Consider the following 14,349-nt stretch of genomic DNA (forward strand, 5'->3'; position numbering starts at 1 on the left):
AAGTTCATAGCCGGACGCAGGCGTACTCGTCTCTCTGCCAGCCTGCTTCCGCAGCCCTGGAGTTGGACCCGGCTTGGGTGGGCCTCGACAGCGGCGGCACCGGCGACGGCGATAGTGACAGGGACTGCGTGAGTCCCGGACGGACATGGCGATGGCGATGTCAGACAGCGGGGCGAGCCGCCTGCGGCGGCAGCTGGAATCGGACGGCTTCGAGGCGCGGCTGTACGTGAAGCAGCTCTCGCAGCAGTCGGACGGAGACCGAGACCTGCAGGAGCACCGGCAGCGCATCCAGGCGCTGGCGGAGGAGACGGCGCAGAACCTGAAGCGCAACGTCTACCAGAACTACCGACAGTTCATAGAGACGGCCCGCGAGATCTCCTACCTGGAGAGCGAGATGTATCAGCTCAGCCACCTGCTGACCGAGCAGAAGAGCAGCCTGGAGAGCATCCCGCTTACCCTGCTGCCGGCTGCCGCCGCCGCGGGGGCCGCCGCCGCCTCCGGAGGGGAGGAGGGGGGAGGCGGCGCGGGGGGCCGCGACCACCTCCGGGGCCAGGCTGGCTTTTTCCCCAGCCCCGGGGGCGCTTCCCGCGACAGTTCCGGGCCAGGCGAGGAAGGAAAGCAGCGCACTCTCACCACCCTGCTTGAGAAGGTGGAAGGCTGCAGGCACCTGCTGGAGACGCCGGGACAGTACCTGGTGTACAACGGGGACCTGGTGGAGTACGAGGCGGACCACATGACCCAGCTGCAGCGGGTGCACGGCTTTCTCATGAACGACTGTTTGCTGGTGGCCACCTGGCTGCCACAGCGGCGGGGGATGTATCGCTACAACGCCCTCTATCCCCTGGATGGTTTGGCCGTGGTCAATGTCAAGGACAACCCGCCCATGAAGGACATGTTCAAGCTGCTCATGTTTCCCGAGAGCCGTATTTTTCAAGCGGAAAACGCAAAAATCAAACGAGAGTGGCTGGAAGTGCTGGAGGAAACCAAGAGGGCCCTCAGTGAAAAAAGACGCAGGGGGCAGGAGGAGGCAGCTGCCCCTCGAGGGCCACCCCAGGTGACTTCCAAGGCCAGCAACCCATTTGAGGACGAAGACGACGGCGAGCCAGCTGTTCCCGAGGCAGAAGAAGAGAAGGTGGACCTCTCCGTGGAATGGATCCAGGAATTGCCTGAAGACCTGGATGTCTGTATTGCCCAGAGGGACTTTGAAGGGGCCGTCGACCTGCTGGATAAACTGAACCGTTACCTGGAAGATAAGCCCCGCCCACCTCCTGTAAAAGAACTGAGGGCCAGAGTGGATGAGCGCGTCGGCCAGCTCACCGAGGTGCTGGTGTTTGAACTGTCCCCAGGTCGGTCCCTGAGAGGTGGTCCCAAGGCCACCCGCCGGGCGGTTTCTCAGCTAATCCGGCTTGGCCAGTGCACGAAGGCTTGTGAGCTCTTCTTGAGAAACAGGGCAGCGGCTGTGCATACTGCGATACGCCAGCTTCGCATCGAAGGTGCCACTTTACTCTACATTCATAAGCTCTGCCACGTCTTCTTTACCAGCCTTCTGGAGACCGCCAGGGAATTTGAGACGGACTTTGCGGGCACCGACAGCGGCTGCTACTCTGCCTTTGTGGTCTGGGCGAGGTCAGCCATGGGCATGTTTGTGGATGCTTTTAGCAAGCAGGTGTTTGATAGTAAGGAGAGCCTCTCCACCGCGGCTGAGTGTGTAAAAGTGGCCAAGGAGCACTGTCAGCAACTGAGCGACATCGGACTAGACCTCACGTTCATCGTCCATGCCCTCCTGGTGAAAGACATCCAAGGGGCCTTGCACAGTTACAAAGAAATCATCATCGAAGCCACTAAGCACCGCAACTCTGAGGAGATGTGGAGGAGGATGAACCTGATGACCCCGGAGGCCCTGGGGAAACTCAAAGACGAGATGAAGAGCTGTGGCGTGGGGAACTTCGAGCAGTACACGGGGGATGACTGCTGGGTGAACCTGAGTTACACGGTGGTTGCTTTCACCAAACAGACCATGGGCTTCTTGGAAGAGGCACTGAAGCTGTACTTCCCGGAGCTGCACATGGTGCTTTTGGAGAGCCTGGTGGAAATCATTTTGGTCGCTGTTCAGCACGTGGATTACAGTCTTCGGTGTGAGCAAGATCCAGAGAAGAAGGCTTTTATCAGACAGAATGCATCCTTTCTGTATGAAACGGTCCTCCCCGTGGTGGAGAAAAGGTTTGAGGAGGGTGTGGGGAAACCCGCCAAGCAACTCCAGGACCTGAGAAATGCATCGAGACTGATGCGTGTGAATCCCGAAAGTACAACGTCAGTGGTCTGATGCCTGGACCTGTTTATGTGTATCCGTGTATGTTGCTTATGGATTATTTATATTAAGTTGCAGTAGCATATTCTTTATAGTCTCAAACATGTCTTAAAAATAAAAGATGTCCTCTGGGATAGAAGTGCAAAAGCAAAAGGAGAAAGAAAAAAATGTTAAATTAAGGCCATATGACAAAACGTTGGAATTATTGAAATATATAATATGCTTTCCTTTTAGATTATGCAGCTCTCTAATGCATATGTCATCACACTGTAGCATCTCAGCTTATCCTTTGACTCACGACACACTTTCTGACAGCGCAGATTATGCAGCGCCGATAAACAATATCTGTAAATACAAAGTTTAAGTATGTTGTGAATGTCTCCCCGTTCACAAAAATGGTAGGTTTCTTAAAGGGTACCGTGCCATATAAAACACCCTGCGCCCTATATTTCCACACCTTAAAATGTGTTTGGACAATTTTGGAGAAAGAAAGGAGTTGAGGAAATTGGTTTTAGGGTAAACTTTGGTCAAAAGAATTCCTTCGTGAAGGTAGCTAGTGTGTGGACTTGAGTACTCCAATCCTTATAGAGCGCAAGAGGAAACTGTCATAAACACAGTTCCAACGTAATTTAAATGGTTCATCACTTTTAGCTGCTAATTAACAGCTTGATAACCCTTGATTTGGGAGCATTTACTTGAAAATCTTAAGAACTATCATCAATTTTTTTAACATATTTCTGAGTTGTCTGAAGTTCCCTTTTATCATATTAAAGAAAAAAACAAGACACATCGAAGAACCTGACAGCGCTTTTGGTGTGGGTTACACGTAGTGGCTCAGACTTCATGCAAGCGGGAGAAAAGTTTTCAGATTTCAGGGTCTGGGCGGGTGGGAAATTAGGGAAAATCCTATGCAGACCCCACGATGTTCTTAAGTATGACTGCTTTGAGCAGAGATTTGTTTTTGTTTTTTCGTGGCTAAGTGGATAGCTTTCCGTGGCTAAGAGTAAGTGTTTTTTCGTCTCACAGAAAAGTGAGACAGTGTGCCCAAAGGAAGGAGGGGAAGAACCTTTGGTGACGCCTAAAATGCTCCAGGCTGCATTTTTCTTGTTTTATTTTTAAATTTTATTTGTTTTTCAAACTGAATATAATGCTTACTTCAGATTGTTTAGTAAACAAAAATAACTAAAGAAATTTGAGCTTCCCGAGGTTTCTAAACTTGCATCCATTGTATATTGATTATCTGGCCTTCCTCATACTTGGAGACAAACTGCTACGACCCATTTTCCCCCTAACTTATAGTTGTGATTCTTGTTCCTAAGTGTCATTTCTGATGCCGATGACTTCAAAAGGTCGTTTCCTTTATCTGAAGGAAAATAGTGGTATTAAGACTGTGGAAATTATGTAAAACCCAAAATAGCTTCTAATAGCAGGTTAGGGTTGTAAAGCTCCTTGACTTAATTACTCATATGCCAGACGAACCTCTTATTTTATATTTAGCTATGCATATCTGAAAGGTTGGAAATTATCAAAGTTAAAGATTTTCTTTGGCATTTTTTTCACATAACTTTAGCATTTGCTAGATAGTAACTGTAACTGGATATCTCAGTTGAACAAAAACAGTTATAATCTGCCTTTTTGTTTTTTAAGATCACTGGAAACTTGAATTTGATAAAAATTTTATGATTATTTTGTGCCGCTTAAAGTTTCTAAAATCATATTGTATGAAACATGTGTTGTGTCAGTATTTGATGCTGGGTCCATGAAATGATACTTCTGGAATCAAAACTTCTCTTACGGCATGAAGTGGTAAAAACCTTAGTGCGTATGCGCTCAGATGCTATTTAAATGGTAGACTCTTCACAGAACTGTCTGCTTTTTAAAACTGGAAGTACAGAATTTTCTTGTGTTAAAAGTTGTGTGTTCTGTAATCAGAGTTGTAGCTGGAGGAATTAGGCTGTTGGTGAATCAGGTCGTGTGGGAAATTGATTAAAGACCATCGATGTTGCAACGTGCCTTTGTGCCAGGACAGAGCAATTTCGCTGCATTTCCTCCAAGTGGGGTCAGAGCTCTTCTCTCTAGTTCTCGTTCAGTTAGACACCAAAACAAGGTCTGAAAATGGAATGCGGTTAGAGATTGCCCAAAAATATAGTACATACGGTATTATACCATTTAAGTGTTGATTGCCTTGTCTGGGTTGCTTCGAAGATAACACTGTCACTTGAGCTTGAAATCAGACTTGATTGAATTAATTAGTGTTGAAGAAAGACACCCTGTGGAATTAAGTCTGTTTTTGATTAAAGCCTCATTCCACTTAAGTGCTGAAAACTCACTTATTTTTGTTTAAAACACTACCTATCGTTGTCATCAGCACTTGTACTTTGCAACTTGCTTTCCTGGGATTGGGAATTCGGGACTTGACGTGTAGTATAAAATCAGTATGTGTACATTTTTGCTTATTGGTATGCTGTGATCTGAGGGAGTCTTGAAATGTTTTACCAAAATAAAGCTGAAAATTTTTCTTACACTGGATAAAATCGATTGATACTACAATGTTATATTTATTTCTTTTCTTTAATGAGGATTTAATATTGTTATGTTCATGTTACTGAAATGTTTTAAAAGCCTAGGTTGTTTTCTAGTTTTTGTTTTTCTATATGAGGAGTAATAGGTACAAAACTGTTAGCTTATTTAAGTAAGTGTTCTGCTACTATCAGAACTGTGAATTAAGTCAGATTGCAACTTTTTAGGATTCCCTTGAACAGGAGATTTCAGATGTACAAAATGTGAATTTACTCTAAAAACTGGGTGTTAGGGACTTCCCTGGCGGTCCAGTGGTTAAGACTCCACGCTTCCAATGCGGGCGGGGGACGTGGGTTTGATCCCTGGTCAAGGAACTGAGATCCCGCATGCCACAGGGCGCAGCCAAAAATAAATAAATAAGTAAAAATAAAAATATAAAAAGTGGGATTCATACCATCTGCACATCTTTAAGTGAAGAAAATATAATGTGGGCTATATGACCTAGGAACTAGGATCATAAATGACAAGGATCTCTTTTTTTTTTTTTTTAAACGTGGATATTGCGGGAACTATCACGCATAATTGATTTAACAGTATTTAGCGAATGCTATGCCTCACATCGACTAAAATGCGGGGTGGGGAGGACAAAATAAAGTTAAGCATGCTTTCACTTAATATGCTTAAAAATTGGTGAAAATAGAGAATAAAAACTTGGAAAAAATAAATTAGCAAATGAAAGGCAAAACTGTTGCAAATTAAATTCAGCAAAATTAATTAGTTTATCAATAAATAATTGAGTAATTGCAAACCGTGTTGGAAAAAAAAACAAAAAAAACAAGACCAAACAACCTGCGTGTCGCAGTTTAAGTGCCATGGGAATGCTGAGAAGGAAGAGGGCAGTGTTATTCTGAGGAGTTTGGAAAGGCCTCGTGGAATTGTTGGCCTTGGAGCAGGTCCTGGAAGAAGGGACAAGATTTAGGTGTGCAAGGAAGATGGGCGTGCAAGTGTGAGCAAAGACACGCAGCAGGAGCGCGTGCGTGCTTGGGACAGTCTTGTGAAGTAATGTCACTGTCACAGCGCCGTTGCAGATGTGCTAGAGATTTGAGGAGAGGAACGCTGTGTCTGTAATTCATCCCTACTAAGGAAGCTTCCATCATGCAGAGGGTAGGAAGTAAAAAGTCGACGTCATCCTGCCCGAGCCCCCAGTGACCCCCTCAGCATAGGTGCCACTGGTAAGAGCTTCTCATACATCTTTTCCCCAGAAATTGGACTGTACGGCACCCACTGTTGAGCTCTTGCTCTTATTCAAGTGCCACCAGTTCAATATTTCTCAGAAGTGCTCACATCAGTACCTCACCGGGCTGGATTTTTCTGTGACTGAACAGCACCCAATCACAATGAATGGATCTGTCAGGATCGCGCACTTTCCAATTACTTTGCTGTCTTCAGGTTTTTTTCAGGTTTTTTGCCAAAAATCCTGAAAAAAGCTCTCGGTGCATGTATCTTTGCTTACATGTGTGACTGTGTCTTAGGACACATTTCCAGAAATTGCTCGGCCAAACCGTACATTTTAAATTTAGGTAAATGGGACTTCCCTGGTGGTGCAGTGGTTGAGAATCTGCCTGCCAATGCAGGGGACACGGGTTCGAGCCCTGGTCCAGGAAGATCCCACATGCCTCAGAGCAACTAATTTACATCTTTTAACTCAATTTTGAAGTGTTTTCACACACACACACACGCACACAAATTGGCATGCAACAGTTGTCCTAAGGTAAAACACAGTCACCTTAAAACTGTTGCAAGTATTTTCACCCAAGGTTGAAAAATTGTTTATCCTGAACATGAAAACCTGTAACAAATTTAAATTAATTATATAAAACTCGTTACTTGCAGTTTTCTCCTTGCAAAGATCCAAAAAAAAAATGTCCAAGTAACTAATATACATCAGTCACAACATGGTCCTGGATCATCCCCACACCAAAACTAGATGCTCCTTTAATTTTAAACCCATCATTAGAGACCAAGAGAACATCATTTCGTTTTATACAAAACAAAATTCACATGTGCCGAAAAAGAAAGAGCCAAAAAAAACAGAAACAAAAACCCTAGTACTGACAGTAACGTTCAGTACACTAATTAGTGGCCAAAATGCCACTGATCAAAAATAAAATAGTGGCCGTATATCACTGCAAAGAAATCCAAGAGGCTTTTAACCCTTTGACATCAGAAATCCAGATTTTTCCAATTATGTGAATGCATACCTCCTACGTGCCAAGAATAGAGAAAGTGTATGTGCCGGCATAGAAAGGAAAAGAACTACCGTTCACTGCACCACCCAGAGAATTGGCTTTAACAGAGACTTCTTACAAGTTTAGGCAGAAACCAAAAAATGGTTATTAGCTGCTTGTGTCAACAATTTTAAGTGGAGGTGATTGAGTTCTAAGGTTCAAAGTAAAACTTTAAAGGGGAAAAAGGTTAGGCTGGATAGAAAATGTCAAGATTCAGACTGTTGTTTCTGATAAGGACTCAACAAAATGAATCTTTAATGACTTGAACTGCGGGATAAGGGATCCCAAGGATGCAGTCATTTTTAGTAAAGTGCTATCAGTAAAGTACTATTCTGAGCAAACTGCATTTTATGATGAAAACAAAAGGAAAGAAGATATAATAAGGACTATACACCTATATTCCACTCACAGTGTTTGAGTTCTGGAAGGACCTGTATAATGAAGGAAGAATTCAAATATGAAATCATGCCAATCACATGTCAAATTTTCACTATAACTTTCCTAAAAAAGTGTTTTCCCCCAATATCTGTTAATCACAAAGAAACAGAAGCTGTGAATGTACAGTTCAGAAAATAAAAATGGAGAAACTAATGACATTATTATGACCAAGATGTTTGGTAAACAGTGAATTATGAATTTGGGATCAACAGGAAAAGGCTTTTTAAACAACCCTCCGGACTTCAAAAAATCTCTTCAGGTAGTAGATCTGTCCCAGTGTCATAGCAACTAGAACAAGAACTTCAAAGAAGGACCAAAGGACCACTCTGCTGTTTGTGTTGTCATTGATTGCTCTGCATCTTCTCTCCCAAACTTCCATGTATTCCTGTTCATGCTTTACAGCTGTCATCGCCACTGCGAGCTCATTAATCATTTCGTCTAGCTTGTTCTGTTGAGCTTCTGTTTCCATGTCTTGTCCTTTTGGAGCCTCCCCAGTATCAACGGTGAACATCACTTTGTCTTTGGGGTCATAGTGGACATCCTATTGCTAAAACAAAACTTATTATGTTCCATCCACGTGAGCAGCAAATGTGTATTTCCCACTGGACTCCCGGTCTCCTTTATAAATTCCTGTATTATCAGGCCCTGTAATTTCCACGTCGATGTCCAGGAAGCTGCCCTTGGCCACCTCCAAGATGAGGCCCGTCTCGGTGCCCGAGGTGACCCGCTGGAAGAAGCACTCCTTGGCAGGCCCGTCGATGCGGACGAAGTAGCCCGAGGCCGTGGCCGGGAGGGCGGCCAGGAGTGCCAGCAGTTCAGCGGGCGTCCTCATGGTGGGGCTGGGTCCGAAGCCAGGACCCAGGACCGGGACTGCGGCCTCCAGACTATTCCGATTGTAATAAGATTTATTCATTTTTGCTCATCTGTGAAAAAAACTTTCCAAGTTTTGTTTGTAATTTCTATGAGTGAGATTCAGCAACCTTGTATTTCCTTTTTTATTAAGCTCCCTACATCTGTCCTTTGCCATTCTTTTCTTAGATGATCTTTGTCTTATGATTTTGTAGTTTATAGTATATTTAGGAAATTAATTTTTCATGTGTACTAAGTGTTACAGATATTTTTCCCCTCGTTTGTCATTTATTCATTTATCTATTTATTTTTGGAGTACAGTATATGTTAATCTGTTATGAAGCCAGACTTATCTGAGTTTTTTCTGTGTGATTCCTATGTTTTCGGTCAGACTTTGAAAGGCCTTACTCACTTTCGGATTCCGAAAACATTCATGCTTTTCTTCTAGCAACTTAGTATATTGTAGTATTTGAAATTTTGCTCCGTCTGTAATTTGTTTTAAAGAATGATGTTAAGAATCCCATTTTCCCACAACTATCAATAATTAGCAAATTGCTGCAGTAATTTTGAATCATCCTTCTTTTTCCCCCCCTTACTTGAAATGCCATTTTAATAATTTATTATAGTTGTACTAGATGTGTATCTGGGTACATTTTTGGCTCTATGTTCTGTTTCACTGATATTTCTGTGCCATTATCAACCTGTTTTAATTGTAGATTTATAACTTAATAACTATTAGGACTGGTCTCATTCTTCTGCTGTTTCAGTTTTTTCCTAAGTATTCTTACATGTTTATTATTCAAATCGCATTTTGAATAATCTAATGACATTCCTTACCATCCTCCAAAAGAGTTGGCATTTTGATTGAAATCATATCGAATGTAGATCAATTTAGGGAAATTTGACATCTTTATAATTTTGAATCTTCTTATTTATTTATGCAAGTGTACTTTCCTATTTCAGCAGCATTTTCAAATTTTCTTCAGGTAGATCTTGCACGTTTCTTGGTGAGTTTATTCCTCGGTACTTCATCTGTAATGCTTTTGTGAATGAAATCTTTACCTTCATTATGTTTTCTGATTGTAGGTAAGAAATGTACTGATGTTAGTTTTCTGGGTTTTTTTTTTTAAGAGTTTTCCAGTATATAATCACATCACCCAAATAAGGATAATTTTGCCTCTTAAAGTTTTATACATCTTATGGAGTTCTCTTAATATTCTATATTAAGTTGAACATCCAAAACTATGTTAAATCATAGTTTTTGCTTGATATTAATATCAAGGAATTAGAAATTATACCAGATATGTATCTACTAGAAGTGTTTTTCCTGTTTTTTTTTCCCTCAAAGCCTGATGTTAAGGAAGTGATCATCATCTCTTCCAGTTAACTAAGAGTTGTGGTTTTAATTTTTTTTAGGTCAGGAATGCATGTTGAATTAATAAATGAATCTCAGCATCTATTGAGCTAATCATTTTTCTCCTCTGTCATATTAATTTGGTAAGTTTTTAAGATAGATTTCCTAACACTGAACCACATTCACACTCTATGAATTAATTCTATTTGGTTGTAACGCATAATTCTTTTAATATAGTGTCTGATTCTAATGAATATTTCCTTAGAATTTTTGCATTGATATCCAGTGCTTGTGTCATTCATCAGATAAGTGTGTGCAGCATGATAATAATGATGGTGAAGTGATGAGACACATCCGCATTCCTTTTCATTTCTGAACAATGAGAATGAAAAATCATACAGTGTGACACAGGTGACTTGTGTCACTTCACGTATAATGAGCCACCCTAAGCTTCCAGGACAGTCAGAACTCTTACAAGGAGGTAAGGAGGTATCCCATTGAATCTCTCCCCCATTTCAAACTGTGTCAGAGATGTACGGGATACGTAAGCTGTCTGTATGTTAAATACATTCTGTATGTATTGAGAAACACATGTATGTTTCATTCACACAGAATATTTGCATTTCATTTTTTCCCATCAACTTCCCTAGAGCAGTGTTGGGCATAACATAGATGATAAAAGCTTATTAAATAAATACTATTGAGCACATTTCTTTAATAACTAATGACAGTTCTCATTTATGAGGTGACTAGTTTGCACCAGGCCCTTTTTTACATGCTTGATCTCATTTGATCCTGACAATAACCTGGAAAATAGATATTGTTTTACTCATTGTACAGATACAGGAAGAGACTCAGCGAAAGCCATATACCTGGCTAAGGTGTCTCCCCACTGAGTGTCAGGCTGTGTTCAAGACCAGGTCCCAGGCCCAGTTTTTTCACTCTGTCATTAACCAGATGACCACTTACATACAGAATTATTTCAAGCTGGTGTTTCTAAGTAAAGTTTCTGACGACAAAATTATTTTGGCATGTGCCTCAATCAGTAAGAATCAGAGGGCTTCCCTGGTGGCACAGTGGTTAAGAATCCGCCTGCCAATGCAGGGGACAAGAATCCGCCTGCCAATGCAGGGGACACGGGTTCGAGCCCTGGTTCGGGAAGATCCCACGTGCAGCGGAGCAACTAAACCCGTGTGCCACAACTACTGAGCCTGCGCTCTAGAGCCCGTGTGCCACAACTACTGAGCCTGCGCTCTAGAGCCCGCGTGCCACAACTACTGAAGCCCACGTGCCTAGAGCCCGTGCTCTGCAACAAGAGAAGCCACCACAATGAGAAGCCCACGCACTGCAATGAAGAGTAGCCCCCGCTCACCTCAACTAGAGAAAGCCCGCGCGCAGCAACAAAGACCCAACACAGCCAAAAATAAATAAATAAATAAAATTAAAAAAAAAAAAAAAGAATTAGAATATCTGCATGAAAAAAATTCAAGTATGACAAGCAATGTGTGGTAAGCCCCTTTAACAAGCTGTGTGGTAAGCCCCTTTAACAGGTTATTTAGTCTTCACATCAGTCTGTGAAGGAATTGCGGTTTTGTGAAATTAAATAATTTGCAAGTAATCCAACCTACAAGGGGGTCCCTAACTAAGTGGCCCTGGAGGGACTTGAACTCAGAGGACACTCCTCTAGGGCTAGTGCTCTAAGCCATTGAGCTGTGTGATTGGATCCTGGCTGATGTTGACATCTCACCAGGATAGATTGCTCTTTTTTCCAAAGGCTTATCCGTACACATTTTGGGTACTCTGTTAAAATTATACGTATTATATTATGTCAGAGGATATTATTATTTTTTATGATTTCCTTAGAAAAAATAAAGTGGCAGGTTTGAGTTAATGAGACAGTTAAAGTTAGATTATTGCCGTTAACACCAATTTGTACATCATCAGTGATGTTAAACAGGCTCAAACATGCAGAAACTGCATCGGGCATTAAGACGGGTGTAACTTAGCTCCCTGCAGAGGCGAGAGAAGCTCCTAAACCACTGGGCAGGTGTCATTTTTTAAAAATTTATTTGGCTGCAGTGGGTCTTAGTTGAGGCATGCGGGATCTTTAGTTGGGATCTTCAGTTGCAGCGTGCAAACTCTTAGTTGCGGCATGTGGGATCTAGTTTCCTGACCAGGGATCGAACCCGGGCCCCCTGCATTGGGAGCACGGAGCCTTAGCCACTGGACTGCCAGGGATGTCCCCAGGTGTCATTTAAGTAGAAAAGTTGCAGGAAAAGAGCTGTGTTTCTCGTGTCAACCTTCATTAGTTTTGCCTGATAAGTTGACTTACTTTCAGATTATTATACCTGCTAAACACATTAAACAAAGTTATAGAAGCCAAGCCAGAATTGATATTCGTGTCTGTGGTCTCATACATTGCTGGTGGGGATTACTGTAAACTGATTCACTGGATAATTTGAAAATGCAGAATTATACAAGCCCTTTCACCTGGCAATCCAGTTCTGGGGATTTTTCCTACAAAAATCTTCACGTACTTCCTAAATGAGGTTTACCCGTTAAACAAACGTAGATGCGGTTTATGAACAAGTTTTTAAGAACACTTCCAGTCTCCGGTCCGGCACGTAAGGTGCTTGGAAGTTGCCGCTCTATTCTAACAGGTAAAAAGCTGAACAGACTGAAAAATCAACACCTCTTCTTGGATCCATAAGAAGGGAGGACATAGGGCAAACGAATGCCCCCAGGATTGGAGAGACAGGCAGGCAAACACAGGGGGGTCTCAGGTTATGGGACCAGAGGCTCAGAGTGAAAGCCACCAGCGGCCGGTGCCCCTGGTAGGACACCAGAGCTGGGCCTGGTGAGGTGCTGGCAGACCAGCGCAGACAAGTCTGAGAGTTAAAAACTCCAGGGGGACGCAGTCCCAGGAGAGGGGGCAGTACTGTGAAATTTACCTGCCACCAAGCTCGAACTGTGAATATCAGAGGAAAATCCCTCAGGCTTCTGGCACGGGGAGGCGAACGGGACAACTGGAAATAGGATGGAGCACTCTCTTCTTAACAAGCCTGCCCTCAGGAGGAGCTAGTTAACTGGAGACTAAGCTGCCAGGGTACTAGCAACCTAGCTGAAGGGAAATCCCCAACTTCAGCCCGCTCTAGCCATCCTGTCCCAGCTGAGCGGGGAGAAGAACGCTGAGAAACAGTTGTGAAGTTCACGGTCCAGGAGCACAGGCTCCTTGAAAGAAAGAGACGTAACCCCAGGGCTATTAGCAGGCTCCCACTACGCCCACACTCACCATCACATCACTAAAGGCCTGTTTCCAGCAGCTCCTGTCACCTGGTACATCAGGTCTGGCTGTCAGGAAATAAAACTGCAAGGCGTACCCAAAGGCAAAATGCACAATGAAGAGAGAGAGTCAGCGTCAGATCAAGGAGTGGCAGGGATGTTGGAATGATCAGACCGGGGATTTATTACGACAGTCATTAATGTGTTAAGGGCTCTCATGGACAAAGTAGGCAGCAGGCGAGAACAGATGGGCAGTGTAAGGAGAGATGGGAATCCTAAGGAAGAATTTTAAAGAACGCTAGAGATAAAAAACAGTCATAGAATTGAAGAATGCTTATTAGTAGACTGGACCCAGCTGAGGAAAGACTCTCTGAGCTGGAGGACGTATCAACAGAAACCTTGAAAACCAAAAAGCAAGGAGAGCAAAGACTGGGAAAAAAAAAAACAGACCAGAATATGCAAGGACTGTGGGACAACAATTATGGGTAACATACCCCTAATGGGAATACAAGAAGGAGAAAAAAGGGAGAAAGAAACATAAGAAGAGATTGAACAAGTTTTTATTGTAGCGTTTTTTGTAACAGCAAAAGATAGGAAACTACCTGGGACTTCCCTGGTGGTCCAGTGGGTAAGACTCCACTGCTTCCAATGCAGGGGGCCTGGTTCAATCCCTGGTCGGGGAACTAGATCCCACATGCATGCTGCAACTACGAGTATGTGTGCTGCAACTAAACATGCCACAGCGACAATCCCGCGTGCCGCAACTAAGACCCGGCGCGACCTAAATAAATAAATATTTAAACAAACAAACAAACAAAAAAAGATTGGAAACTACCCAAGGGCATATCCATAGGGGACTAATTTAACAAACTTCAGTGCTTACATACAATGTAACACTATGCAGCTTAAAATGAATGCCTTCTCTCTGTACTGATGTGGAAAGGTGTCTAAACTATGTTGTTAAATATAAAGCAAGATGCAGAATAGTGGGATAGTATGCTACTTTAAGAGTAAAAAAGGAGAAAATACAATTGTATATTATATTTAGCTAAGAGTGGACTCATCATAAACTGTAATTGGATTAAGGGGATTTGAGGTTGCTAGTTCCTCTAGTGGTCTGCCAGAAGCAAATACCAAATCTTTCACTGAGGATGATAAAATTCTCAAAGAGTCTGTAGTTTTTTTATGTACAGTGTTTAGCCCTCAAATAAAAATCATGAGGTCTATGAGGGAAAGAGACCATTTGATTAAAACCCAAGAGAAACAGTAGATAATAGAAACAGTCTAACAGAGGACTCAGATAAAAGAGT

The 14,349-nt window shown here is 42.9% G+C and overlaps 1 protein-coding gene and 1 pseudogene across 1 annotated transcript; one reads left to right on the plus strand and one right to left on the minus strand.

Moving 5' to 3' along the window:
• The first annotated feature begins 55 nt into the window (after positions 1 to 55).
• EXOC8 (exocyst complex component 8) lies at positions 56 to 3,689 on the plus strand. Its single transcript, XM_061198658.1, has one exon. It carries the CDS (start codon positions 146 to 148, stop codon positions 2,321 to 2,323), a length of 2,178 nt encoding a protein of 725 aa, XP_061054641.1. The 5' UTR covers positions 56 to 145; the 3' UTR covers positions 2,324 to 3,689.
• A 4,088-nt stretch (positions 3,690 to 7,777) lies between these two features.
• On the minus strand, positions 7,778 to 8,386 carry LOC133096857 (transmembrane emp24 domain-containing protein 2-like; annotated as a pseudogene).
• Positions 8,387 to 14,349: the final 5,963 nt, after the last annotated feature.

Source organism: Eubalaena glacialis, chromosome 1, assembly GCF_028564815.1.
Source record: "Eubalaena glacialis isolate mEubGla1 chromosome 1, mEubGla1.1.hap2.+ XY, whole genome shotgun sequence".
Taxonomy (NCBI): domain Eukaryota; kingdom Metazoa; phylum Chordata; class Mammalia; order Artiodactyla; family Balaenidae; genus Eubalaena; species Eubalaena glacialis.

What these genes read in the sequence shown, in the direction of transcription:
- EXOC8 (XM_061198658.1), top strand. Translation starts at nt 146, where the DNA reads ATGGCGATGGCGATGTCAGACAGCGGGGCGAGCCGCCTGCGGCGGCAG.